The sequence below is a fragment of the Panthera leo genome, chromosome E1 (assembly GCF_018350215.1).
Source record: "Panthera leo isolate Ple1 chromosome E1, P.leo_Ple1_pat1.1, whole genome shotgun sequence".
Taxonomy (NCBI): Eukaryota; Metazoa; Chordata; class Mammalia; order Carnivora; family Felidae; genus Panthera; species Panthera leo.
The window spans coordinates 10,265,979-10,291,192 of record NC_056692.1 but is presented as its reverse complement, the minus strand read 5'-3'; the positions used below and the strand labels follow the sequence as shown (position 1 = coordinate 10,291,192).

At 55.3% G+C, this 25,214-nt stretch overlaps 1 protein-coding gene across 1 annotated transcript; it reads right to left on the bottom strand.

The window, feature by feature from the left end:
* Positions 1–1,024: 1,024 nt before the first annotated feature.
* On the bottom strand, positions 1,025–20,323 carry LOC122206770 (multidrug and toxin extrusion protein 2-like). The gene is made up of 17 exons (XM_042916257.1): positions 20,129–20,323; positions 19,074–19,175; positions 18,736–18,804; positions 17,843–17,991; positions 17,073–17,115; positions 13,584–13,628; positions 13,253–13,350; positions 12,728–12,825; positions 11,640–11,753; positions 10,843–10,910; positions 9,222–9,330; positions 8,202–8,277; positions 7,702–7,771; positions 3,459–3,591; positions 3,292–3,386; positions 2,526–2,628; positions 1,025–1,561 (listed from the first exon to the last, which is right to left on the bottom strand). The coding sequence occupies exons 1-17, from the start codon at positions 20,321–20,323 to the stop codon at positions 1,341–1,343; spliced, it is 1,788 nt and encodes a 595-aa protein (XP_042772191.1). The 3' UTR covers positions 1,025–1,340.
* Between the last annotated feature and the right edge of the window lie 4,891 nt (positions 20,324–25,214).

Genomic DNA, 25,214 nt, shown 5'->3' with positions numbered 1-25,214 from the left:
AGCTCTGCTTTCTCTGTCCCTTACAGGTTTTTATTTTTTAAAGCACCTGTGGAGTTTAGGGTTTTTCCAGCTAAGCCCTCCTATCCCCATTTGCCAGTCTAAACCAAGTGTTTCCGTAAGAGTACTCCAGGAACACTAATTCCATAAGGTTTTACACAAACACTGATCCCACCACCCATCCTGTGTGTCAGCATTTGTAAAGCACACTAGCATCTCAAAGGATCCGAGTCCTGTAGAACCCGTGTGGCGTTTAGTGGGGGTCGTTTCCCAAACTTCCTTGACCGTGGAACCCTTTTCTCGCGATCCTTTTTCAACCCTAGAGCACCTCTGGGGAAACGACGGCATTGCTTCTCTGTTCCCCGTCCTCAGTCGTTTTGTTTGGTTGCCAGAAGCTAAGGTGTCTGTGTCACGGACGAGGGTATCAGCTTCTTCCTCCCTGTGAGCGGGAGGCCTGGACTGTCACCAGGTACCGAAAACAACATGAATTCACGTTGACTCTTCAAACAGGGATTACATCCTGTGTGTACTTTTTTTTTTTTTTTTAATTGGCTTTGATCATTTTGTTTGTGAACGTGTGTAGAGCCACTGATGCCTAAGGGACTGTGGCAGCGGAGGCCAGACTGCCTCCACTTTGGATGACAGCGTGCAGCCTGAAAATATTCGGCAGTCCCAGGCCACAAAGACAAGCAGCCTGAAATCTGGGTCTGCGTTGCATTCACCCCCAGGCTGCATGGCCAAGCGATCGATCTGGTTTTGCTACTCTTGTTTCTACCCCATCGCTGCTGTAAAAACAAGGGTTTCTCAAGGTCTGTGATCGGCACAATGCTGATGGAATGAAGGGTCTGTGGACGGCCACCTGCCCCTTCGGGGTTGCCAGTGCCTGGATCTGCAGGGGCCCGTGGGGCACGGGGCACAGGGCACATGGGAGGCGTGGCGAACCGGGCTGCCCATGCAGGGCCCGTGGGCCCCCTTGTCCAAGCTTCTCAAAGGCTTTGTGAACAGACGGGGGGGCGGCAGACTCACCTAGGAAATATGTAGCTTTTAATTGGGTAACTGGTTTTTTACATTGTGTCTTGATTTGAAATCTCCCGATTTGAAGCAACCCCAGGATTGTCCCTCTGCGGTCGGCTGACGTCCTCTTAAAGAGCAGAGCAGAGCAGGCCAGGTCGACAGAACCGTCACGTCACACGAGGCGCCGGCCGAAGGTTTTGTTTTTGAGATGCGGTCCAAAGTGTCCATCCACCCGCACTGGATCTCCAGGGTGCTGTTGTAGGGGGACCGGTGTGGAGGCCTGTGGGTGCGGCCACCCTTGGCCTCCTTTCCGTCTCCGAGCCGCTCGGCTAGTGTCTGGCAGTCAGGACCCGGACGACCAGCCCGGCCGTCAGCGTGCCTGACGCCATCCCCAGGGCGGCCCCGCGGCGGATGGCCAGCTGTCTGGCTGACAGTCTGCTGGCCGGAGCTGGAAGGGCCTGGGCTGCCTCCGGAGCCCTGAAGAGGTCCAGGTGGCTCTCGGGCCTTGAATACGTTGTCAGGGTGACGCCAGGAGAGGCACCCGTGGCCACTGCGGAGGCAAACGGGAGCAGTCAGCGGCGCCGGGGGCCTGGGAGACAGCTGTGGCCTTGGAACCAGGAAGCCCGGCTGCCTTTGTCACGCTGGGTGCAATGATGTGGGAAAACACCTCAACACGTGAGCGTGACGCAGAGAGAGCTGCTCGTAAGATCACGTGAGGCGCGTTCCCGTCTGAGCCTTGTGATGACACGCGATGGGGTGTCACTCCCACACGTGCCTTCGGAGCACGTCTTAAACGCTCAGACGGTTGGACCTCACCTTTGTCTCTCGTGACGCTCTAGGCTCCCGGAGTGTTTGTCAGCTAGCTCGCTGCTGCGCTGACGATGGCAGGGCCCCGGGGGAGATGAGGTCACCGGATAAGTGAGGGCTCTGGGCTGCGGATACCCAGACCTGGCGCCCCTCACCAGCCCGGGACGGGAGGGCCCCTGCGCCTCGGGCCGAGGCCATCGCTGCATCACAGACACGCTGGATATACACCAGAGGTGCCCGCCTGTCTGATGGGGTACAGAGAGGCAGGCAGGGGAAGTGCCCCCCCACCAGCCGGTCCAGCCAGGCGGACCGGCCGAGACCCAGCTGCCGTAGGCCGGGATGTGGCCTTCTGGCCCGGGCTGGGCTTCCGTGGTGAGCACGTGCCCTTGAGTCTGACGGGCCCACACTGGGATCGTCTCACCTTTTCCAGTTGCGGGACCATTGTCGGGGGAGAGACCTAAGCTCTCAGCCTGGCTCCCTCACCCGAGGATGGGGCTACAGCTGGCTGCCTCACGAGGCTAAGGACGTGACGTGCTTCACGTGGGGCCTCTGAGTCACAGGGAGTGGTGTCGTCTTCCTGGCGCTTAGAACACCATGTTTGTGCCAAGAGGAGGACCGGAGGCTTGGACTTGTACTTGTCCGGGGCACACGAGGAAGAGGCTGCCACTGGCAGTGGGGCCCACCTGGCTGAAGCACTGCGACGTTACCTGAAGAGGTGACGGCTTCTGCAGGCCCGGGTCGGGGGACCGTGGCCACCGTGGCCACCGTGCTGTCAGTGCTCTGCGGCAGCAGTCCGGCATGTTTCTGGGCCTAAAAGAGCAGATTCGGGGTCTGTGAGAGTGCACCCCCCCCGCCCCCTCCGTCTCTGCCTTCAGACCGAGCTGTCACCGTTACTGTGTCTGAGAAGCAGGCGTGGGCCTCCCCTGTTTAAAAAGTTCGGCCAAGGGGCGCCTGGGTGGCTCAGTCAATTAAGCGTCTGATTTCGGCTCAGTTCAGGATCTCACAGTTTGTGGGTTCGAGCCCCGCGTCGGGCTCTGTGTTGACAGCTCAGAGCCTGGAGCCTGTTTTGGATTCCGTGTCTCCCTCTCTCTGCCCCTCCCCTGCTCGTGCTCTATCTCTCAAAAATAAACATTAAAAAGAAAAAAAAATGTTTGGCCAAGAGGATGTTGGACAGAGTGATGGTGTTCCCCCCCTTCCAAAGTCGGGCACACACTCTTGGGGGCTCATCCGGGTTCAGACTAGTTTGAGCTCTTTGCTTTGGTTTCAAGCAGCTTGGGCTGGCTGTGGAAGCTTTTTGGTGTGTGTGCCTCTCCTTGAAATTAGACCGTATCCTGGCACTGTCTGGGGTCCAGTTACGGTGCCCGGAGATGTTGAGGCTGAGGGGGCCCCTCCGTGACCCCCCGCCCTCCCAGCTCATCCCACAGGTCACTGCTGCTGAGGCCTGACGTGCTCTGAGCATCTCTGCACGCTCACCTCCTCTGCAGCTAGCTTCCAGTCCATCCGGGTGGTGTAGACAGCAAACGCAGCAGCTCCCAGGAGGCCGCAGGCCAGCATGCCCAGCCAGAGGCCTGGGGGAGACAAGTGACAAATGGGGACAGCGTCCTCCCAGGCCTCCCTCCACTTTCCCTCGCAGCACATACCCATGATTCCCATTCTGACCACAAAGGTCAGAACAATGCCCAGCGGGAGGCCGATGACATAATACATGACTGTGTTCACGACGGCTCCAAAGGCCTGCTTGCCGCTTCCTCTCAGAACTCCGCTATAGACGCACTGGGAGGGGAGGCAGAAAGGGGCGAGAGGTGGGCGTGAGCCTGACGGCAGGGATCCTGCAGCGGGCTCCCTTCTAAGCCACTCATGTCGCACGGCCTGATTTCACTCTAAGCCCAACGATGGTGCTCTTGTCCCCATCCGTGGGGAGACCGAGTCGGGGCAAGTCACTTGCCCACGGCTGCACAAGAGTGGTTGTGTCTTGAACACAACTCCAGAGGCCCCGTCTTCCCCTCCACACTAGGACTGCCTCTCTAGAAACTCAAGGTAAAATTGGAAACCGACCACCAGCTGGCCCCGGAGGCTGGACTGACGTCACACAGAGTTGTGTTGCCTTGGCAGTGCTGCTGTGGCAAATTACTGTAGATTAGTGGCTTGGAACAAGACACGTGCACTGGTTTCTGGTCCTGGAGGTTACGAGTCTGAAATGGGTCTCACCGCCCTCTAGTCAGGGCGGGTTCCTTCTGGAGGCCCCTGCGGAGAATTTGTGTGTCTTTGCCTTTTCTGGCCTCTATAGGCCGCCCTGCATTCCCGGCCCCCAGACAGTGGTGGCATCGGTCCACCCTCTGCGGCTGTCGTGGTGTTTCCATCTCCTTCTGTCTCCCTCCCCTCTCTCGCCTGTGAGAACCCTTGCGATTACTTTGGGTCATCTGGATAATCCACGATAATCTCCCCATCTCAAGACCTTTCACTTAGTCACATCTACAAAGTCCCCTTTTGCCACCCGACATTCACAGGTCTGGGGATCAGGATGTGGAGATCTTTGGGGGGGGCCATCATTCTGGATACTGCACGTGGCAAACAAAGGCGTCATCTGCTCCAGATGAGACACGCAGTCCTTGCTTGCTCCTGTCCCCGTAATGCTCACGGACAAGAACGACTTTGGAGAAAGCACTAACCCTGCTTTATTTTCCTAGGGTCATCCTCCCAGCCTGATCTCAGCGCTGATGAACTAAAGAGCGACAGGCACAGCTCATGCTTGGGCAGTGCTACTGACGAATAGCTATTCGGTTATTTTCATTTTGTTAAGATAAAGGATGTGGAGCGGGGCGCCTGGGGGGCCTCAAGTCAGCTGAGCATCCGGCTCTTGGTTTCGGCTCAGGTCATGATCTCGCGGTTAGTGGGTTCAAGTCCCACACTGGGATCCGTGCTGGCAGCACAGAGCCTGCTTGGGATTCTCTCTCTCTCTCTCTCCCCCTCTCCCTGCCTCTTCCCCGCTCTCTCTCTCTCTCTCTCAAAATAAATAAGCTTAAAAAAAAAAAAAAAAAGACGAAGGATGTGGAGTATTTTGTGGTTTGCTTTCACACTTTTGAGCAAAGAGGTAATGCATTCGGGATGGGAGGTGTGTGCCTCTTGAACTCTGAATGTGGCATGTTCGTTTCCCATTGTTATATATTTTGACATAAAAGATATCTTTTGGTTAGAAGAAGACTTCTCCCAAATTATGATTGATGAGCTCTAAACAAGTATATCTCAACCCCGGGGGCGACTTTCGCCCTCCAGGGGACACTTGGCAAGTGTCGGGGGATGGTTTGGGTTGTCACAACCCGAGGAGTGCTACCTGCATAGGGTTGAAGCCCTGAATGCTGTTAAACACCTTACAGGGCACAGGGCGGCCCCCTTACAACCAAGGATTCTCCATCCCGAAATGTCACAGTGCCAAGGTTGAGAAGCCCTTTAAAGCATTTTGAGTCACGGTGACAACGTCAGAGGCAAGCACCCAGGAAGGGCCAGTGGCCCCACCAGTCTGTGCGGTTGAGAAGGTTTGGGTCTGTTTGGGAGAGGCAGCGGACCGGTGCGCTAGGCAGGGATTTAACAGGGAGGCGAAACAACCGGGTGGCGGGGAGAGGGAGCTCGATACGTTCCACACATATTCCAAGTTGACTGCAGGCTGTGTGTGCACACAGCGGAGACCAGGGCAGGCCCCAGCCTCCCACACGTCGTGGACAATGGAGCCTGTGCATGTGGACGGAAGAGACACGCGAGAACCCAGAAGGAAGTAAGAGCCGGGCAGACTCGAAAACAGCCCCCATGCACATTCAGATCCTTCGGCAGAGAACGGAAGCCTCACGAGCTGTCAGGTGTTTGAACACAACCTCCGACCAACAACTGCCTCAACACCGAGCTGTGCAGACAAAAGGGTGTGACCCCTAGGAAGCTAAGCCTAAAATAAGCATAGAGAAAAACCCAGAAAACAAAACTGAGTAGAGATCGCAGCTCCAGGCTGTAGAGGAGGCAGGATTCACAGAAATAAATAGTCCAGGCAAATTCCTAAATACGACAAGAGGCCTCAGAGAAAGGTCACACACGCTTTGACGTTCTCTGGGATGGGGCTGTGCAAGGCCACACAAGAGAATTCAATTAGAGACGCCGACAAGAAAGAAAAATGGGCATGCCCCCAACATTTGGTTAACACAAAGAATAAGTAGCAGGAGAAAGTTTTAAATATTTTGAACGAAGAATAAAACGACATATCAAATTTAGTACGTGCCACTACCACGGTGCTTAGAAATGCACAGCCGTAAATGCTTATATCCAAAAAGAAGAAAGGCCTCAAATCCAGAGCCTAATACCCCACATTAAGAAACAAGGAAGAGCAAACTCTACCCAAATAAAACAGAAGGATGGGGATAATGATGACAGGGGAAATTACTGAAATCGATGACAGAAAAAAACCACAGAAAATCAACGAAACCCAAAATTTTAGGTCTTTGATAATATCCACAAAAAGGATGAACATTTGCCAAGGATTTGACCTTGGTAAAATAAGACCAAGAAAATAAGAAAGCGAAGACCCAAATGACCAAAGTCAGGTGTGAAAGAAGAGACATTACTACTGACCATACAGAAAAAGATTATAAGAAAATACTATTAGCAACTTGGTGCCAGAGAATTAGACAAATTTAGTTGAAGTAAATAAGTTACTTGAAAGACACAGATTACTGAAAGTAACTCAAGAAATAGAAAGTGAAGAGACAAATAAATAAATTGAATTAATTTAAAAATCTTCTGACAGAAACCCAGGCCCAGATGGCTTCACTGGTGAATTCTGTCCAATATTTAAAGGGGAGGGGTGCCTGAGTGCCTCAGTCAGTTAAGCGTCCGACTTCGCTCAGGTCATGATCTCACGGCTCGTGGGTTCAAGTCCTGAATTGGGCTCTGTGCTGGCAGCTCAGAGCCCAGAGCCTGAAGCCTGCTTCGGATTTTGTGTCTCCCTTTCTCTCTGCCCCTCCCCCACTTGTACTCTCTCTCCAAATAAACACACATAATTTCAAAAATTAAAAAAAATAAAAATAAAATGAGGATTTGGGGGCACCTGGGTGGCTCAGTCGGTTAAGCATCCGATTTCAGCTCAGGTCATGATCCTGAGGTTCGTGAGTTTGAGCCCCACATCAGGCCGCGTACTGACAATGTGGACCCCACTTGGGATTCTCTCCCCATCGCTCTCTCTGCCCCTCCCCCGCTTGTGCACATGCACATTCTTTCAAAATAATAAATGAATTAAAAAAATAATAAAAGGAGACTTCAGTGTTTTCTCGTTTTATGTCATGCTCTTTAAAATTCACATCATCCACATTTGTGAGTTTATGTGGGTGTAATTTTTCAGGTGTTTTTTTTGTTTTGTTTTTGTTTTTTTTGCCAATCCGCATGCGTCTTTTGGCTTGTTGGAATTGCAGAAGAGAAGGGGATTCATTGTTTTGAATAATAATAGAATTAATCCAAGCAGACACCTTGGGCACTTACTACAGAGTTAGCCCTTTACAAGTTTTTTAACTTTTATTTATTTTTTAATGTTTATCTATCTTTGAGAGAGAGAGAGAGAGAGAGACAGAGCATGAGCAGGGGAGAGGCAGAGAGAGAGGGAGACACAGAATCGGAAGCAGGCTCCAGGTTTTGAGCTGTCAGCACAGAGCTGGACTCGGGGCTCGAACCCTCTGTGAGATCATGGCCTGAGCTGAAGTCGGACATTTAACCGACGGAGCCACCCAGGCGCCCCATCCCCCTTTACATGTTTGAATGGGTTAATCCTCGCAGCCCGACGAGGCCTCAGGGAGGGCCCGTGAGCATGGACTCGTACAGGAGAGTCAGGCTTCACATCAGGGCAGTACTCACACAGATGGCCTCAAAGAGCTGAAAGACGGTGTAAATTGGCAAGACCTTGTTCACCAGGGCAATGACTTGTCTGCGGGAGAAACCGGAAAGAACATTCATTTGGAGCATTAAGACATCACTGCGTTCTTGAGACCCACGCCCTCCCTGTTGTGCCTCCTCCTAAAAATGATTGGAACGGAAGTAGTTACCCCCCCACACACACACACACAAACCTGACACTCCCAGCCCTAAGTTTCTGCATGGAGCCCTAAGCTCCAGGAGAGCCCCGCAATGTTGTACTGCCTAACCTCGGCATCCTGTCTACGGACCAGCAAGTGACAGAGGCCGTGGTCCGGGGGGAGAAGCATCAATGCTAGCTTCTTCCCAGCAAGAGCAAAGTCGCGGCTGGTCCTGCTTCCTCTGGACCTGGTGCTGAGCCAGCCAGGTGACGAATCTCTGAGGACCAGCTGCAAGCCACTCTGACATTTCCCAGAAGTCAGTGAAGAAAACTGATTACCTACTCATCATTTGTAAAAATACGCCCCAGTTTATTTTTCAGGGTGCTCAGCACGATGCCCACAACCAGCGAGGTGCCGCCTGGAAGAGACCAAAGGAAGAGCATTTGCCCCCAACCCCTGGAGGAGCAGCTTAGGCCAGTGCAAGGCAGGAAGGCATAGGAAATGCCTTTCCCCCTGTGGTTCTCAAAGTGGGGTTCCGGGACCAGCAGCAACAGCATCACCTAGTAACTTGTTAGAAATGGAGGTTCTCAGGGGCGCCTGGGTGGCTCAGTCGGTTAAGCATCCGACTTTGGCTCCGGTCATGATCTCGCCGTCTGTGAGTTCGAGCCCCGCGTCGGGCTCCGTGCTGACAGCTCGGAGCCTGGAGCCTGCTTCGGACTCTGTGTCTCCCCCTCTCTCTGCCCCTCCCCCACTCACGCTCTGTCTCTCTCTCTCAAAAATAAATAAACATAAAAAAAAGAGAAATGGAGGTTCTCAGACCCCATCTCAGACCTACTGAATCAGAAACTCCATGGGGGGGGGAGGCCTGCCAATCTGATTCTAATCTTTCCAGCTGATTCTGATAGTCTAAAGCCTGAGAACCACTGGTGTCCACAGCTGATCTGAATCTGTCAGCCTCAGAAAGCAGAGCCCGGGAAGGGGACACAAGATCGGTTGGTCCTGAGGGGTGGGATGGGGCAGGTCCTGAGATCCTTGGGGATGCTGGGAAGGCAAATTTGCAGAAGGCCCCTGGACATGGAGGCAGAAGTCTGGGGAGGAGGGGACTTCACAGGGTCACATGAAGGTGGAAACTGGTGACCTGTCCCTGGGAGAACCCAAGAACAGCAGCAGGGAAGGAATGCAGGACAAGAGAGGTTTGCTGGTGGGGGGGAAGAGGAGGGAGTGGGGGTGGGGACGGGGGGAGGGTAGGAGGGTGGCGTCAATTCAGCTGGGGCTCCTCTGGGCCAGGTATTGCAGATTTGTCCCCTGCCCCAGGCTCCAACTTCCCAAGCCCCGCCCCCACCCCCGGAGGATTCCACCCACCTGTGCAAAGCATGCCTGACTGGGCCCACCGCTTGGCTTGCACTGTATCTGCAGCTCCCAGGGCCATCCCCACACGGACACAGACGGCGTTGCTGAGCCCCAGGGGAATCTGCGATCAGAGATAAGGGACCATCAGTAGAATCAACCTCCTGCCCCTGGAAGGGGCTGGGGGGCTGGATCCTGAGCCAGGAAGAGGCTTGTGCCGGGGGCGGCAGAGGGGGCCAGGGGGAACAGCCCTCTAACCCTCCATCAGGGGGCCAGCTGGAGGAAAGCAGGAAGACAGGATGGATCCCAGGAAGGCAGCGTGAGGAGAGAGGGCATTCACAGCTGAGGTTGGGAGATGGGGTGGGGGCACCCTCAGCAAGCCCGTCAGTCCTGCCCCCACCGGCACCATCAGACATCACAGGCAGGGGCGCCTGGGTGGCTCAGTTGGTTGAGCGTCCGTCGTCGGCTCAGGTCATGACCTCACGGCTCATGAGTTCGAGCCCCGCGTCGGGCTCTGTGCTGACAGAGCCTGGAGCCTGCTTCCGATTCTGTGTCTCCCTCTCTCTCTGCCCCTAACCCACTCATATTCTGTCTCTGTCTCTCTCAAAAATAAATAAACATTAAAAAAAAAAATTAAAAAACAAATCACAGCCAGACTGGCCCTGCAACCAGAATCAATGTGTTGCCAAAACCTCGTAAGTAAGTGCATTTTTAAGAGTTGAATGTGGTCTTAAGTATGCCAGAAAAGCTCCCTGTTAGAAAAACAAAATTCTGGGAAAACCCTTTGTAAAATTAAGCACCTTATACCTTAGTGCTGTAAGTGTAGACTTTTGTGAATCATTTCCTTAAACTCAGACTGCATGTCCCCAAGGGGTCGCAGTCTGCATGTCCCCAGGAAGCTGGCAGAGGCATACGCAGTCACATGGGACAACTCATGTCTCTGTAAGAAGAGGAGGGAGCTATGGGGCTGCGGGGGGGGGGGGGGGGGGGGGGACAGCAGTGAACCCCCCCAGCCAGGGACGTGGTCACCGAGCTCTCGCTGACTCGGGTTTGCAGGAATGTGGGCCTGCTGCTAAACGGAATGTCCCGTTTTCCAAGAAAATGCAAAACTTCAGATTATGATGTGAAATATTCCCGTTTTTTTTTTTTTCAACGTTTTTTTTTTTTTTTTTTTTTTTTTATTTATTTTTGGGACAGAGAGAGACAGAGCATGAACGGGGGAGGGGCAGAGAGAGAGGGAGACACAGAATCGGAAACAGGCTCCAGGCTCCGAGCCATCAGCCCAGAGCCTGACGCGGGGCTCGAACTCACGGACCGCGAGATCGTGACCTGGCTGAAGTCGGACGCTTAACCGACTGCGCCACCCAGGCGCCCCTGAAATATTCCCGTTTTTAAGTGGCACTGATTAATTTAAAAATTCTAACATCATGGGAGTTCAGTATTGCTCTCGGTGGAGCAGCTGGGGGCCACCTGTGTGTGTCTGGCAGGGCCCGGACCTAATGGGCACAAGGAGGTCATCTGAGAGAGAGATGGCCTTTAGGGGGACAGCCTGCCCCTCTTCTGTGACACCCCAGGCCGTCAGCGGGGCCGGGCCGGCATGGAGGGCGTGCGGAAGTTACCGCCATAAGATACTCACCATGTAGACTGTGGTGGCCAATTCGTAGATGATGGCCTGGCCGGAGAGGTCCAGCACGCTGAGCAGGCCTGCGGAAGAGACACGCGGTGAGCTCACGGACACGGAACAGGACTCCCCTCTGCTTTGGAGGCCAAGGAGCAAATGACTTCCAAGGGCAGCTTTGCAACAGAAAATGTTCCCGTTTTGGCCTTCAGCCTGGCAGGAAAATCCCACCCAGCTGTGGTGGAATTTCTTACGGGCTGTTCGTTCCCGGTATGGTTTGACTTTCAAGTTGAAAGTCCTTGGTGTACATGGCATATGGAGAGAAAAGAGACCTGGACCAAGATCAGGAGACCCAAGTTTGGGTCCCAGCGCTGCCACTGGGACTCCGGGCAGTCTCTTGTTCTTGGGGCTCAGTTTACCTATCTGTAAATGAGGGGCAAGGGTTGGACCAGGTGCTCTCTCAGGGCCATTCTCTCACAGGGCCTTGCGATTCCTGGGCTGCGTGGACTCTGCACGAGGTGCTCCGGGGAGCACAGGCGCGTCAGGGGAGAGCCCCCCACGCCTGCCTGGCCCCTGCACGCTCACACCCACGTTGGTTCCGTCCCTCGCTTCCCCCACTGACTCCAACACCTGCCCAGGGCCAGGCCCAGGGCCATGCTGGGTTCCTGACATGAAAAGCCCAGGCCTACCTTCTGGGAGCGCACAACCTGGAGAGAGCAACAGCCCCGACCTGGCCGAGGCCGCCAAACCACCCATCCGGAGAGGGGGCTTCCGGGCTGCCCACACGGTTCCCCGAGCCGCGCTCCCCTACATACCCATGAGGAAGCTCCCGATCTCGTAGGCCCACCACTCCATGCACACCATGAGCATGCTGGGAATAGCCAGAGAGAAGAAGGGGCCCCAGTCCTGCAGGCACTGGCCGGACCAGCCTAGGAACAGAAGCCCCGCTGGAGCGCTGAGCAGGGAGCCCATCGCGCATGCGCACCCACTGGCCCGAGCCCCTGCCAGCCCTTGGCTCCGCCCACTCCCGGGCTCAGCTCCGCACGCCCAGGCCTCCTGTGTTTTGCCACCGGGTGGCTCGGGATGGGAGCCTCAGGCGTGGGTGAAGGTCGCCCGCTCCACCCGTGACACCACGAGATCTTGGGCAACTACCCTGCTCTTTCTGGCCTCCATTCCCTCCTCTGAAAATCTGAGTTCTTTGCCCAGACGCCCCAGAGGGGTTGCTGGGAGGATGGCATGAGGTCAAGGTCAAAGGATTGGATTCTCGGGGCAGATAGGGCCGTGCGGACAGGGAGAGCAGAGTGGCCACACAGGACTCCCTGCCCTGTGAATGAGGCCCCGTCCGGAGGGGCTGGTCCGCAAATGCCCGAAAGCGGACCCCACAGTCTACAGAGTTAGCTTTCAGGAGGCAGGAAAGCTCAGAACCGGGAGTGCAGGGGCACGGGTTTGAGTCCAGCCTCACCGGGCGCCGCCTCTGGCGTTTTGAGCAAATTGTTTACCCTCACTCCATCTCCTCCAGGTAAGTAAAATGGGGATTATAAGGTGGTGTGGAGTAACTGGGGGTCAGAAATGTCGAGCACTCAGCCCACTGCTGACACCTAGGGTTTTACCTGCGATCAGGGAGCTGGCCAGAGAGCCCCCTGGGGGCTGTCCCCAGCAGGGCTCTGCACCGTATCACATTGGATGGGGGGCACCTGGGCCTTTGGGGGTAGGGGTGCTGAGGGGTAGAGCAAAGGGGAAGGAGCCCCTGAAGGGAAGTGGAGGCAAGCCCGAGACAAGGCTCCTCCAAAGGGGCTCCCACCGGGCCTTCCGTCCACCTGCCAAGTGAACACCCCATGCCCGAGCCGGGGTCCTGCCTGCTGCTGGTCTGCTCAGCCCCCCAAAGGCAGGGTGTCCCCCACACCTGCCCACGTCTCCAGGTGTAGCTTCTTCAGCACAATGTAGAGAAAGAGGAAGATGGTCTGCAGGATGTGGGAGATAGTGTTGGCGTAAGCAGAGCCCCTGGGAAAGGAGAGAGAGCCGAGCTGGGGCCAGGGGCCGACTCTGGCCCTGGGGGCAGGGGACTTCTCCCCTGAAGCCAGCATGGAAGGGAAGGGGGCCCAGGCATGGCGCAGCCAGCACCCCCATCCAGAGATCAGCCACACCCAGGAACCTTAGTACAGTGTCCCTGAGTCCCCCTGCCAAGTCCCAACGCTCGGCTTCTCCTGGGGGGCTGGGGCAGGGATGAGGAGGGCTCCTCTCCTTGTCTCCTTGGTGGGGAGTCCCCCAGAACTTGAGGGACCAGCCCCCCATTTCCTCATGACACCCCACTTCTGGACGGCAGGGGCAGCCTCTGCCCTTTTGGCAAGGCAGGGATGGCAACTGACCTGCCCCCGTCAAGGGTGGGGTGCCTGGTGGGCCCCTGCAGCCCAGTGGTCCCGGTGCTCACCTGACCCCCAGGCTCAGCACGGAAACCAGGATGTAGTTGCCCAAGCCATTGATGCAGTTGCCCACAATGCCACTGAGGACTTGGGGCCAGACGATTCCCTGAAATAAACAACCACTGGCCTTGCTGGGGCGGGGGGCAGGGCCAGGGGGTGTGGACAAGCCCGGGGACGTCCAGGGGTTGGCAAGAGGCTGGGGACACGCGGCTCGTTACTGGGCCTTGGTCAGTAGGTTCACAGAGGGTGCCGAAAGGGGAAAAGCCCCAGGCACCCCTTCTCACTGGAATGGGGCAGTGTGTTGGGGCAGGGGTCGCCCCTCTGGCCAGGGACCCGTACCTGATTTTGCAAATACTTTGCCAGCAGGCTGTAAAGAAAAATCGCCTGTGTGAAATAAAAACAAAAAACCAGACACGCGCATAAACAACGACTACCAAAAAAGCAAAACAAACAAGCACATGATGAACATCAGGAGGTATTTCCCTGGTACCTGAGTGAGGGGCAGTTATTTCACCAAAATAGGTCTGGGACCCCACAGGTGGGCAGAAGCCCACTTAGCATCTCAGGTGCGCTCTGGCCCTGCCTATGGGGAGAGGCCCCCTCAAGGCTCGGGCTCCACCGCAGACGAGATACGCAAGCAGCGTTGGCTCTCACAAGGCTTGTGTAAGAGGCCCAGCGCCTAACAGGCCTCCTTGCTGCCGGCTGGGACCTTGCATCAGCTCAGGAAGGCCACCCAGGGGCCCGTGCACAGAAGGGCCCATCAGAGTCCAAATCCGCGGGTTGTGACTGCCCTTGAGCCTGGCTCTGGCTGCTGGAACCAAGAATCTGGAGGGAGAGGCCTTGGGCTGGGCAGGGAGATGGGGACCCGGCAGTGTGGCCACCGGTAGGCCCTGCTGAGGGCGTTCAAGCCCCCGTGGGGTGGCAGGACCTTTCCTGTCCGGGGAGGACAGAGAGGGCCTGCGTGTCAGTGTGTGCATGTCAGGGGTGCTGCCCCTGCCCTTTCTGTCCTCTGCCAAAGCCTGTCCCGGGGCCTGCGCCCTGCTACCCCACCCCTTCCCTTTGCTTCCCTTTCCCTTCTGCTTCTCCTCAGTATAGCACGGGGCTTAAGAGCATGAGCTGGAACAGACTGCCTGCGTTCAAGGGTTGGCTCTGCTTTTTACGAGCTGTGTGATCTTAGGCAAGTCACTTAACCTCTCTGTGCCTCAGTGTCCTCATCTATAACGGGGATGATAATGTGTGTATGCTATGTATCCATATATATTTAAAGTTAATATTAGAAAATACCTATAAAACAGTATATGGCCCATTTAAGCATTCCAAATGTTAGGTAAGCGTTATGTAAATCCCGTTTGTCATTTTTATTATTACTTTACTGGTAAGTTTTACAGCAGCATTTTAAGGCAGGGACTTGCTTCAGTTGGTAAAGGCGTTGCCACAGTTTTGACGCTCTAGGAGGTTTCTCCCCTGACCCAGCCCAGGTGGCCCTGTTTGGCAAGACACCATCACCTTGGTCTGAAGGGCTGAAGTATGTGCTCTAGCAAACCCTTGGAGGAGACAGACTGGCCTTTGCAGGTGGTTTCCATAATACAACGGCAATCTGGACCTGACCAGACCCCAGAGGGGTCATGGCACTGGCCTCTCAGGCAGGCGGGTGCAGCCGGGGTTCCTCCTGCCAGGCCTTGGCATGCTTTAAAGCACCCCACCTTCACCCTTCCCTGATCGGTCCTCAAGCACCCCACCCCCTGGTGTCATAGAGGGTAAAGGGGAGCTGTTGTTCCAAAGACACAACACTGCCAGCTAGTGACGCGTGTCACTGAGTGACACGTGTCACTGATTCAATAAATCAAATAGAGTAGCAATGGATTCCAGAGCAGACATACAGGCCACGGGGTCAGGTGAGAAATCTCAGAAACCGACCTGACTAGATGCATTGCTTAGCTGGGATTTAACGAATTAGTGGAGAATGGGGAGAACAGGCAACAATTAGTCTTAGTTATAAGTGTGTTAGGTAGATTAGAATCTGAAGTGTAAAATAAAAGCCACGAGAGGGCTCAAAGAAAATATGGGCAAAATGTTTATATAATCTTGCAATGGGTTAAGTGGTTTTAAGTTCATCAAAGACTTCCTAAAGAATGGGATTTATGGGTCTGTTACATATACATTAAAAATTCCTGAGGTCAAGGGTGTGCCTGGGGGGCTCAGTCGGATAAACATCAGATTCTTGGTTTCCGCCCGGGGCATGATCTCACGGTTCATGGGTTCGAGCCCCACATGGGGCTCTGAGCTGACCGTGTGGCGCCTCCTCGGGATTCTGTCTCTGCCCCTGCCCTGCTTGCTCTGTCTCTCTCAAATAAATAAACTTTAAAAAAAAAATTTTTTTTTAATTCTTTAGGTCAAAAATATCAAAAAATTAGAAGGCAAGTGACCAACTTAAAAAAAAAAATTAACAGGCAAAGGGTTAAGATACTAGTTAACAAGAGTTATAATAATTAGGAAAAGATTAACCCACTAAAAAAGGGTCTGGACAGTTCTCAGAAGAAAAACAAAATGATGAAAAAAATACATGAAAAAATGTTCATTAGCAATAACACGCATGTGAAAACTGTTCCTAGTTGGGAAAAAATTTAAAAAAAAAATTTTTTTTTCTAATGTTTATATTTGAGAGAGAGAGAAACAGAGCAAGTGAGGGAGGGGCAGAGAGAGGGAGACACAGAACCTGAAGCAGGCTCCAGGTTCCAAGCTGTCAGCAAAGAGCCCCAAGTGGGGTTTGAATCCACAAATGTGAGATCACGACCTGAGCCGAAGTCGGACATTCAACCAACTGAGCCACCCAAGCGCCCCGCGAAAAATATTTGAATAATAGTACACTGACAAGAGTGTTGCTAGTGGGGGTAAAAATTTCTGATACAAATTGGTATCAGAAGCCATTGACAGAACAACACCAATTCCCATGATGCACCTGAAGGAAATCGTTACAGATACAAAGATTTTTCTTTTTTTCTTTTTTTAATTTTTTTTTTCAACGTTTTTTTTTTTTTTTTTATTTTTGGGACAGAGAGAGACAGAGCATGAACGGGGGAGGGGCAGAGAGAGAGGGAGACACAGAATCGGAAATAGGCTCCAGGCTCCGAGCCATCAGCCCAGAGCCCGACGCGGGGCTCGAACTCACGGACCGCGAGACCGTGACCTGGCTGAAGTCGGACGCTTAACCGACTGCGCCACCCAGGCGCCCCCAAAGATTTTTCTATAAGAACGCTTAGCACAATCTTCTTTCCGATAGTGAATATTGGAAACAACCTGAATACCTGACAAATTAGGATTGGTTGATAAATCATGACACTGTAGGATAGTGCATAGCCTCTGAAATGGATACTGTGGGAGGCAATTTAATCGTATCAAGAGACTAATATCAGGGGGAAAGCAGGTAATAACACAATATTACGCACATTGACCCTCTTTCAAACTGTACACGTGTATGTGTGTTTGAACCCACGCGTCCACGCGCAGAAATAATCCCGGGAAGGGATCTGACCCTAGAGTCTCTCTGGGTGGCAGGATTAGAAGCGATTAAAATGTTTTCTTTCCCACAGTTTCTCCAGTGAATGGTTTTCTCATCAAAAAACATGCCATGCTACGTCTTGAAAGTCCAATCTGCGTGGACGGAATGGGACTGCAATTCTGCTGTCCCTTCGGCCAGCCTCAGTGGCACAGCGGAAAGTCGCTGCGGGCTCACGGGCTTCCCCAGCACGTGGGGCGGCAAAGAAAAAGCCAGAGTTTAGGGGGGTGGAAGTCCACCGTCCTCCCAGCTCCGTGGACAGTGACACTTACCGGAAGTGCCGGGATGAAGATGAGCACGTACTCTTGAGTTAACCTGCGAAGGAAACAGAAGCTCCGGGACTGACCAGGCTGTGCCCGGGGCATCTGGGTGGCTCACTTGGTTAAACGTCCAACTCTTGGTTTCAACTCAGGTCATGATCTCACAGTTTGTGAGTTCGAGCCCCGTGTGGGGGCTCCATGCTGCCAGTGTGGAGCCTGCTTGGGATTCTTTCTCTCTGCCCCCTCCTGTGCTCTCTCCTCTCTCTCTCTCTCTCTCTCTCTCTCTCTCTCTCTCTCTCTCAAAATAAATAATAAATAGAAATAAACTTAAAAAAAAATAAGCAAATGACTTGCCCGTCCTATAAAATGAACACTATTCCCACGAGGGGACATTTCTAAGATTACTAATAAACGGTGTGATTCATCTGAACTTGGTTCAGCCCTTCTGTCTCTTTTTTGGAAGACGGTATAGTGCACACTTCAAGTCTCCAAAAGCATCTGGGAAGCCCCAGCTACCTGCTGGGACAGGCAAATCCCATCCATTTTTCTGCCTTTCCTCCTGAATTAAAACTGGCCCTGTATCCTCCCCCTGCTGGTCACAGCTGGAATCGCATGCCGGGCGGGAGAGTCCAAAAACCAAGAACCTTCCCCATAGGAGCTGCACTTGTGACGGCTTGTGACCCAGAGAAGCACGGGGGCCTAGGGCATGGCTTCTTTGGCAGCATGGTTGGGGGGGGGAGGTGGGGTCCCTCCCCGGGTTCTCGGCAGAAGCCAAGCAGTACCTGGACACGGCTGGGTCCTGCCTGAAGAGAAGCAGGATGTTGTGGGTGTTGAGGAAGAGTGCCCAGCAGGGGAGGCAGCAGAGAAGCATCACCAGGGTGCTCCTTTGCAGGATGACCCCCACGTGCTTCTTGTTGGGGCTCCCGAAGCTCTGCAAAAGAGCCCATCCCTGGGTCAAGCTGCTCACACCTTCAGTGCCTTCTGTCTGTCCCCTGGGTGAGCCCAGCCAGGGCATCAACCTCCTAGCCAGTGCTGGTGCCGTGGGGACGGACCCAGGACACAACAGGCACCTGTCAACGCCTCGGTAGCAGGCATTTGGCCCCCTTTGCAGCATGGTTGGCGGGGGGGGGGGGGGGGGGGCGGGGAGGGGCTTCCTCTGCAGGGGCTCAGCCCGCTCGTAGAATCATAATAGCGGTTACTTGCTGAACACTAGCTCCACGCCAGGCTCTGTCTACCCGTTGTCCCCGGTTCTTCAAAAGCGCCTAAGTAGGAAGGCGTTATTCTCAGGGAAGCTCTGAGAGCATTGTCAAGTCTCCATGCTGATAAGGGGCAGCCAGGACCAAGCCCAGGTCCCCGGGCCCACTATGAGTCCAGACCCCCCCACCCCCGAGGAAAGCTGAGCCCCGCTGGGCTGTGGCACCCCCCCACCCCCACCCCGGGGGCAGGAGGGTCCACTCTGTGCACCCTCAGCATTTGACACGTGAGGTCAGGGAACTGCTTCTGCCCCATTCCCTCCATGGCTCTCTAGCCCATCTGCTCAGACTCTTTCAAAATGAAGGGTCTAATTCCCTGATGGCACACAATCCTTGCAGGCAGGCCGGGACCAGCCGTGTCCCCCCCAACCCCCGCCTGTTTGATGGGCACCCCATCGCCCGACTCCAAAAGGCACACCTACCTGGGACATCAAGGTGTCACAGGCTGAAGACAAGCCTATTCCTATGGAAATTCCACAGACATTGACAAACTGGAGCCACGCACAGGAGAAAACACAGGGCTTGTCAGGGCCCAAGGAGGGGACCCTAGGAGGGGACCCTCCATCTGGGGGAGGCCACCCACCAGCAGATCTGACCTGCAGCTGAGTCAGAGACACTGCCCCCTCCTGGCCAGGCCCGGCCTGCGCGTGCCATGTGCCGTTGAGCGAGGCCCCCCCCACCCCAGGTCCCAGCTCTGAATGCAGCTGTCAGCCCTCGTGCTGTCTTCTGGGGGCGGAACGGAGCAGGGAGCTATACTCACGGCCACGGAGAGGGTCACTGACGCCAGCTCCACCTTGCCCAGGTGCCCACAAAACACCGAGCTCACAATGTGGATCATGAAAGTCAGCACCTGGAACAAGAACTAGAGAAAAGCAGCCAGGCTCAAGGGCCCTGTACAGCCCAGCCCCACACAGAGGCGTCTCCAGGTCCTGTGGGGGCCTCACACCCTGCAAACGAAACAAAACAGAAAACCACAGGGCCCTGGGGCCAATCCCCCGCCCCAAGGAAGCTGGCGTTGTGGCTGAGCCAGACACAGGGATCGGGGCTGGAAGTCAGGTGACCCGAGTCTTGCTCCCGTCCTGGAGTCAGCAGCTGTGTTAACCTCTGTGGTTAACCTCCAGGCTCCGGTTTCCCTGCCTGAAAGTGCAGGAATGCACAAGAAGCACTCAGCAACACACAGAGCCTGGAGCCCAGAGAGCTTGATTCAAGCATCCAACCCTCTACCGATCATTTGGTCAGGTCACATACACGCAAAAAGGTGAGCCCGATGCGGGGCTTGAACTCCCGAACCGTGCGATCACAACCCGAGCCGAAGTCGGACGCTTGGCTGACTGAGCCACACAGGCGCCCCGCATTGTATCTGCAGCTTTTATGGGGTGCCCATATTGATTCGTCTTTGTGGTCAGAAAAAAAAAAAGGGTAGCTAAAGCAATTTTCCCGTGGGACATAAAATGGGCAGAGGCTCCCTTCTTCCCCCTGTAGCAGAGGCCCCTGGACTCCTGCATGAATGGGTCTCATTCGTCACCCTAGGGATTTTAGCCCAGCCTTCCCATTTGTTTCCTAAGGAGGACACACCTGTCCCTCCTTGAGTGGGGCTGCTGAGCGAGGTCAGGCCCCACTGCCACACCATGCACCTGTCCACGGACGGCTGTCCTGTAGTCACCTGCTGTGGGCGGTGACCTCTGGTGCAGCCTGGACATGGTCAATGTGGGCAGTTCCTGGGGACAGGTGTGAGCGGCTCCTGGCATAGCCCTGTCACACCTGGACGGCAGCTGCCGCCGGCCTTACTGCCTGCCCCTCACATCGTCTACTTACCAGGGGTCCGGAAAGGGCAAAGAGCGTCCACACCTCGGCCCCAAAGCCGACAGGGACCAGCCTGCGGAGGGCAGGGCAACAGCCCCCTCGGTCTGGGGGGACCGTGTCCCGAACGCTGTCCAGTTCAAGACTGGGCTGCCGGCCACCCTGCATGCCTGAGCGCTCCTGCAGCCAGCCTTGCCCAGCCAAGCCCATGCTACTTTGCAGCCTGGCTAATGAGTAAGGGGCAGGAGGAGGGGCCGCTGCGGCAGCCTATCACACAAGCCCAGCGTCCCTGGGTTCTGCCACCAGAGGGGGACAGGATAGAGTCCTGGGCACCTGGGAGTCACCCAGGCTGGTGCCTGTGGGGGCCTTGTGTCCGCGGTCCCAGGGCGGTCCCAGGGCGGTCAGCTGCAAAGCCCCGGGAGGAGGAGGTTTGGGGCAGTGTGGGGGCACACGGGGCCCGGATGGGCTGCGCTAAGGCACTGGGCATGCTACCCCTCGGCATGATGGTGCCCGTGACGACTCCCATTTCACAGATGAAACAGTGGAGACTCAGAAAGGCAGGGAGCAGAACCTGGATTCCGTCCAGGTGGGCAGCGTCCAGAGCTCTGCCCCGGGAGTCGTATGGTGGGAGGGGGCAGCGGCCTGGAACCAGGAGCTAGGATACCTGGGGAGGGACCCCCAGCCCTGCCTCTGCCCACCATCCCTTTGGGCAGAATCCCCGAGAGCCAGGGTGACCCCACTTGGGCAAACCGCTCACCCCTCTCACCCTCCATTTTTTCCAGGTTCCTCTCTGGCCCGACCAGTTCACCTTCTTTCTCTTCCACGCAGGGGTGGCCTACGACCTACCAAGGACAAGCAGGGCAGACCAGACCATGGGAGGCTCATAACTACCACCGTACTTGGCCCAGTCCTGGATCAGGCTTCAGGATGTGCGAGCTGCACAGAGGGAGGGAGGGAGGGAGGGAGGAGCAGACCCCCCCCCGCCCCCCGCCGAAGGAGAGGAGTGAGGATGAAAACAAACCAAAGATGTGCATTCCAACCCACGTCGCACACACCCTGCGCACTCGCCGTTCCCCACATGCACACACAGACCTGGTCTTCGCGCAGAATCCCAAATGCTCCCCTGGCTTGTGCACCTGCTGCGTGATGGATATTCCTTCCCTCATTCTGTCGAGCTCCTAGCGCAAATTTCTACAACCTGCACACTAAACAGTAAAGTTAGCTGCCACGGACAAAGGGGAAAGAGAAGACGTTTTATTACCATTGTAATTATTAGGATACGACCCAAAAAAGGCAGGGCAACGGGTAAAAGCCACCACAACGCCCTAGTAATAAACTCATCACCGGTATTTATATTGTTGATCCTCGAGTGCCTTTTCTGGTTCTCCTCACCTTTGGCCCCTTCTTGGCTGGTTTGGCTTCCGCTTCTGAGAGGGCGGCCAAAAACCTTCCTTCAGGGCACCTGGGCCTCAGGAGTCTCTTCTGACACCTGCTGTCCCCAGACAGGGAGCCATGTGGCGGGAGCAGTGACCCCGCCAGCCTAAGTCCACTGCCTTACTCCTGCAGCAGCAAAGTGACTTCTGTGGTCAGATCCATGTTTTGTGGGAGTCCCCAGCGATGGGGGTGGGGGTGCCCTCCGTGAACCCCGTGGGTGTGGGGCAGGCGAGCAAATCTAAATCCAAAGTCTGGTTTAATGAAGGCAAACCCGCCCCCACCAGGATGGAAGGTATTTGGTGCAAATGGCCTGCGTCCAGCACCTTCCGACTGCTTCCGGTCAGGCTTTATCCGTGCAGACCAGTGGGGCACTAAGCCGCAGCAGGTCAGGGCCAGCTCGTTCTCCAGAAGGCAGCTCCTTGGTGGGGCGTCCCCAAAGCATTTCCCACAATATTCCCCAGCATTTTTGCATAAGCTAATAATTCCTACATTTCCTTCTGGATAAAGCTATTCTTTCTCACACTCCTTTCAGGCCCTGGGTGGGTGTCCAGGCCGGGGTGGGGGGGTGGTTAGGAACAAGGCATTAGGGCCCCGGTGGCATTGCAGGGTCGCTGCCTCAGGCCCAGGGGCACGGTGGGAACTGCTTCCTCCAGGAAGAGTCCTCCAAATGCTCCCACGTGACTGTGCTTCCAGACTTTTTCAAGGAACACCCTACACCCCACTATTAACCCCCCCCCACCGCCTCCCATAAATTCTGCTGCGTGTCTGTTCAGCCACCTGCAGACTCAGCCTCCCAGTCTGGTTTTCTGGGACTCCAGCTGCGACAGCCAATGTGGAGCGCCATCCCCCAGGGAGGTGAGAGCCCAGGGGTGTCGGCGCCCCCCCGCCAAGTTGTCCAGCACCACGGGGATCAGTGTGCCACCCTCCTGTCCCGCATCCCCTGCGGCCTCAGATAAGCAGACACCACATCGATCAGCAGTTCAGTTCCCGGTATCAGGACCATGAATCCCTGGTGACCTCGCGGAGCCTGTTACTTCCCTGGTGACCTTCCTCCCAGGGGCGTGGTGACCTACAATGTCCTCCCTCGCATCAATTTCAGTTTCGGGGTCAATCACAGTTCTCTGGTGGAAACAGGAGGAGCTGACTTGAGATAATGCCCGAAGAGTGAGGAGGTGGGGAGGGGGAGGGAGGGAATGCGCAGGGAATAATTATTGGCCTGTGATGATTGGCTGAAGAAAGCTGAGCAGCCAGCCGTGAAAACAAGAGAATCAGGGCATCTTTGGACCCAGGGCTTTTAAGACAAGCCCCTGAGATGACTCAACTCCAACACCTTCAGTCCCAGAGGCCAATTTCTGGGAAACAGGAGCAGGAGCCAGCCAGTGCTGGGAAGGGAAGAGGAGCGGGTGGCAAGGGGTGAGCTGTGCCCCCTGGATGGGGCAGGGGGCTCCCCCAAAGACAGGCTGCTGTACAGATAAATCACCCGCATGTCCTGCATAGGAAATGAGCCCCACACTTACCATCTTAAGTCAGCCACCATTTGTATGACGAGTCTACTAGGCTGCTGGGATCAGCTGGCTCTTTTGGTTACAAGTTGGTAGGGCCGGCCCGGCCCAGCCTGGACAGTTCCAGAAGGGGGTGCCTGCTGTCGGTAGCCCGCTCTGCTGAGGCTGGCATACTGCCCACTTGCATCTTCCTTCACAGGGCCTCCCTGGGCAGCCTGGGCTTCTCACCACATGGGGTTGGCTTGAGCAGAGAACATTCCAGAAGTGCCTGGAGGAAAGTACGCTCATGTCAAGACACAGCCTGGGAAGTTACACGGGTCACTTCTGCCCGTTGGCCAGAGCTAATCACAGGGCTTGCCCAGACCTAACGGCTTCTGCTCCCCGATGGGAAGAATGGCAGACCAGCTGTCGCCGCTGTGACTCTCCAAAGGCACACTCGCTCCCTCCCCCCTCCCGTCTCTGCTCTTCCTGTCTCCTCTCCCCTGTCCAGCCCATTCCCCCCGACCCCCCCCCCCCGCCACCGCAAGCGTGGAACAGATTAAAGTCTCCTGCACACAGTGGGGAGGGGGGCTCAGGCCTGCCCAGGACCCCCCACAGGGAGGAAGGACCTAAGCTCACAAAGTCCTGGGAACAGTAGGAGGCGGGAAAAGGAAGAAGGGGAAGGGGGAGACATTGCAACACACCCCCGAGGTTAAGGAGGCTTTCAACCAAGGAGTGGGGGGCCTGAAGTTGGTTTCCACTGTTCGCAAGGCACCTGGAGGGCTCACAAGAAGGGCTCAACTCACAGCCATGGGGTAAGGAGACACGTCTAGAACTGCACTAGAAGCCACTGGCCCGGACAACGCACATGGCCCAGAAAACTCGGGGGGGGGGGGGGCGGCTCAGGCCCCCGCACCTGCCACAGGCCAGCAGCAGCAAATGCCAGCACAGCACTTGGAGGACGAGTCCTGTTGGGGGTGGGCCCGGTCCCTGGATCTGCCGTCGGGTAACTGATTGGCCGGGGGCGGGGGGGGGGGGGGGTCCTGCCAGATACCGTGGATGTTGGAGCCTCTGTTAACCTTTCTTCACTTGGTTACACTTTACCAGGCCTGAACCTGTTATTTGCCCTTTGGCTGCCCGGAGCCCCGCACCCCCCAGGCCGGGGAACCAGAGTTTCTCTCTCTGACCCCTTCTCACTGCCCTGTGACTGGAGGACTCCCACTTATCCACTGGGAAGAGTGGGGACTCTGGCCTTCTGGTCCCTCAGCTCCACACATCTTCAGAACAAAGGACAGCTGGGAAGGATAAGGTCAGCCTCCTGCCTGTCCCCAGGCCTCCAGCTGAGCGGTGACCAACATCTGCCTGACCAAAATGCCTGAGGTCACCCCGGCACCCCCAAGGCAGCTGCCTCCTTCTCTCTCTGCCTCCACCCAGCACCTTTTCCCTCCAGGCCTCACCCCTTCCTTCTTTCCCCCCTCCCTCCTCCCATAAAGCTTCACGGGGCATCTTCCCCACAGAAACGCCTAGAGCCCAGTCCTGACAGGTAAGGGAGAGGGACACAGCCAGCTGTCAAAGCCCCAGCAGGCACAGCGAGGCCCCCACCTAGGCCCTGCCAAGGGCCAGGCTCCAGGAGCCAACGATGGTGGGGACATTTCCGACTGGGAAAACGTTTGCAGGAATAAAAACGAACATTATTCGGCACTAGACAGAAATGAGCTCTCAAGCCATGAAAGGACACCGAGCAACCTTAAATGCAGGTTGCTAGGTGAAAGAAGCCAATCCGGAAAAGCTGTCTACTGTAAGATTCCAACTATAGGACATTCCGGAAAAGGCAAAACTATGGCGACAGTAGAAGGATCTGTGGTTGCCAGGGCTTAGGGGAGAGGGAGGAATGAACGGCAGGGAAGGAGGACTTTTAGGGCAGTGAAACTATTCTGTATGATAGTAGAATTGTGGATCCATGTTCTTGTATATTTGTCCAACCCCCCAGAACACACATCAGGAGTGAACCCTAATGTAAGTTACAGACTTTAATTAATAGTATGTACTAACATTGGTTCCTTAGTTATAATAAATGTATTGTCCTCCTGCAAAGAATCAATAATAGGGGAAACTGGGGGAGATGGAGAGTGGAAATAAAACTCTACATGTTCTGTATAATTTTTATATACACATAAAAATGTTGT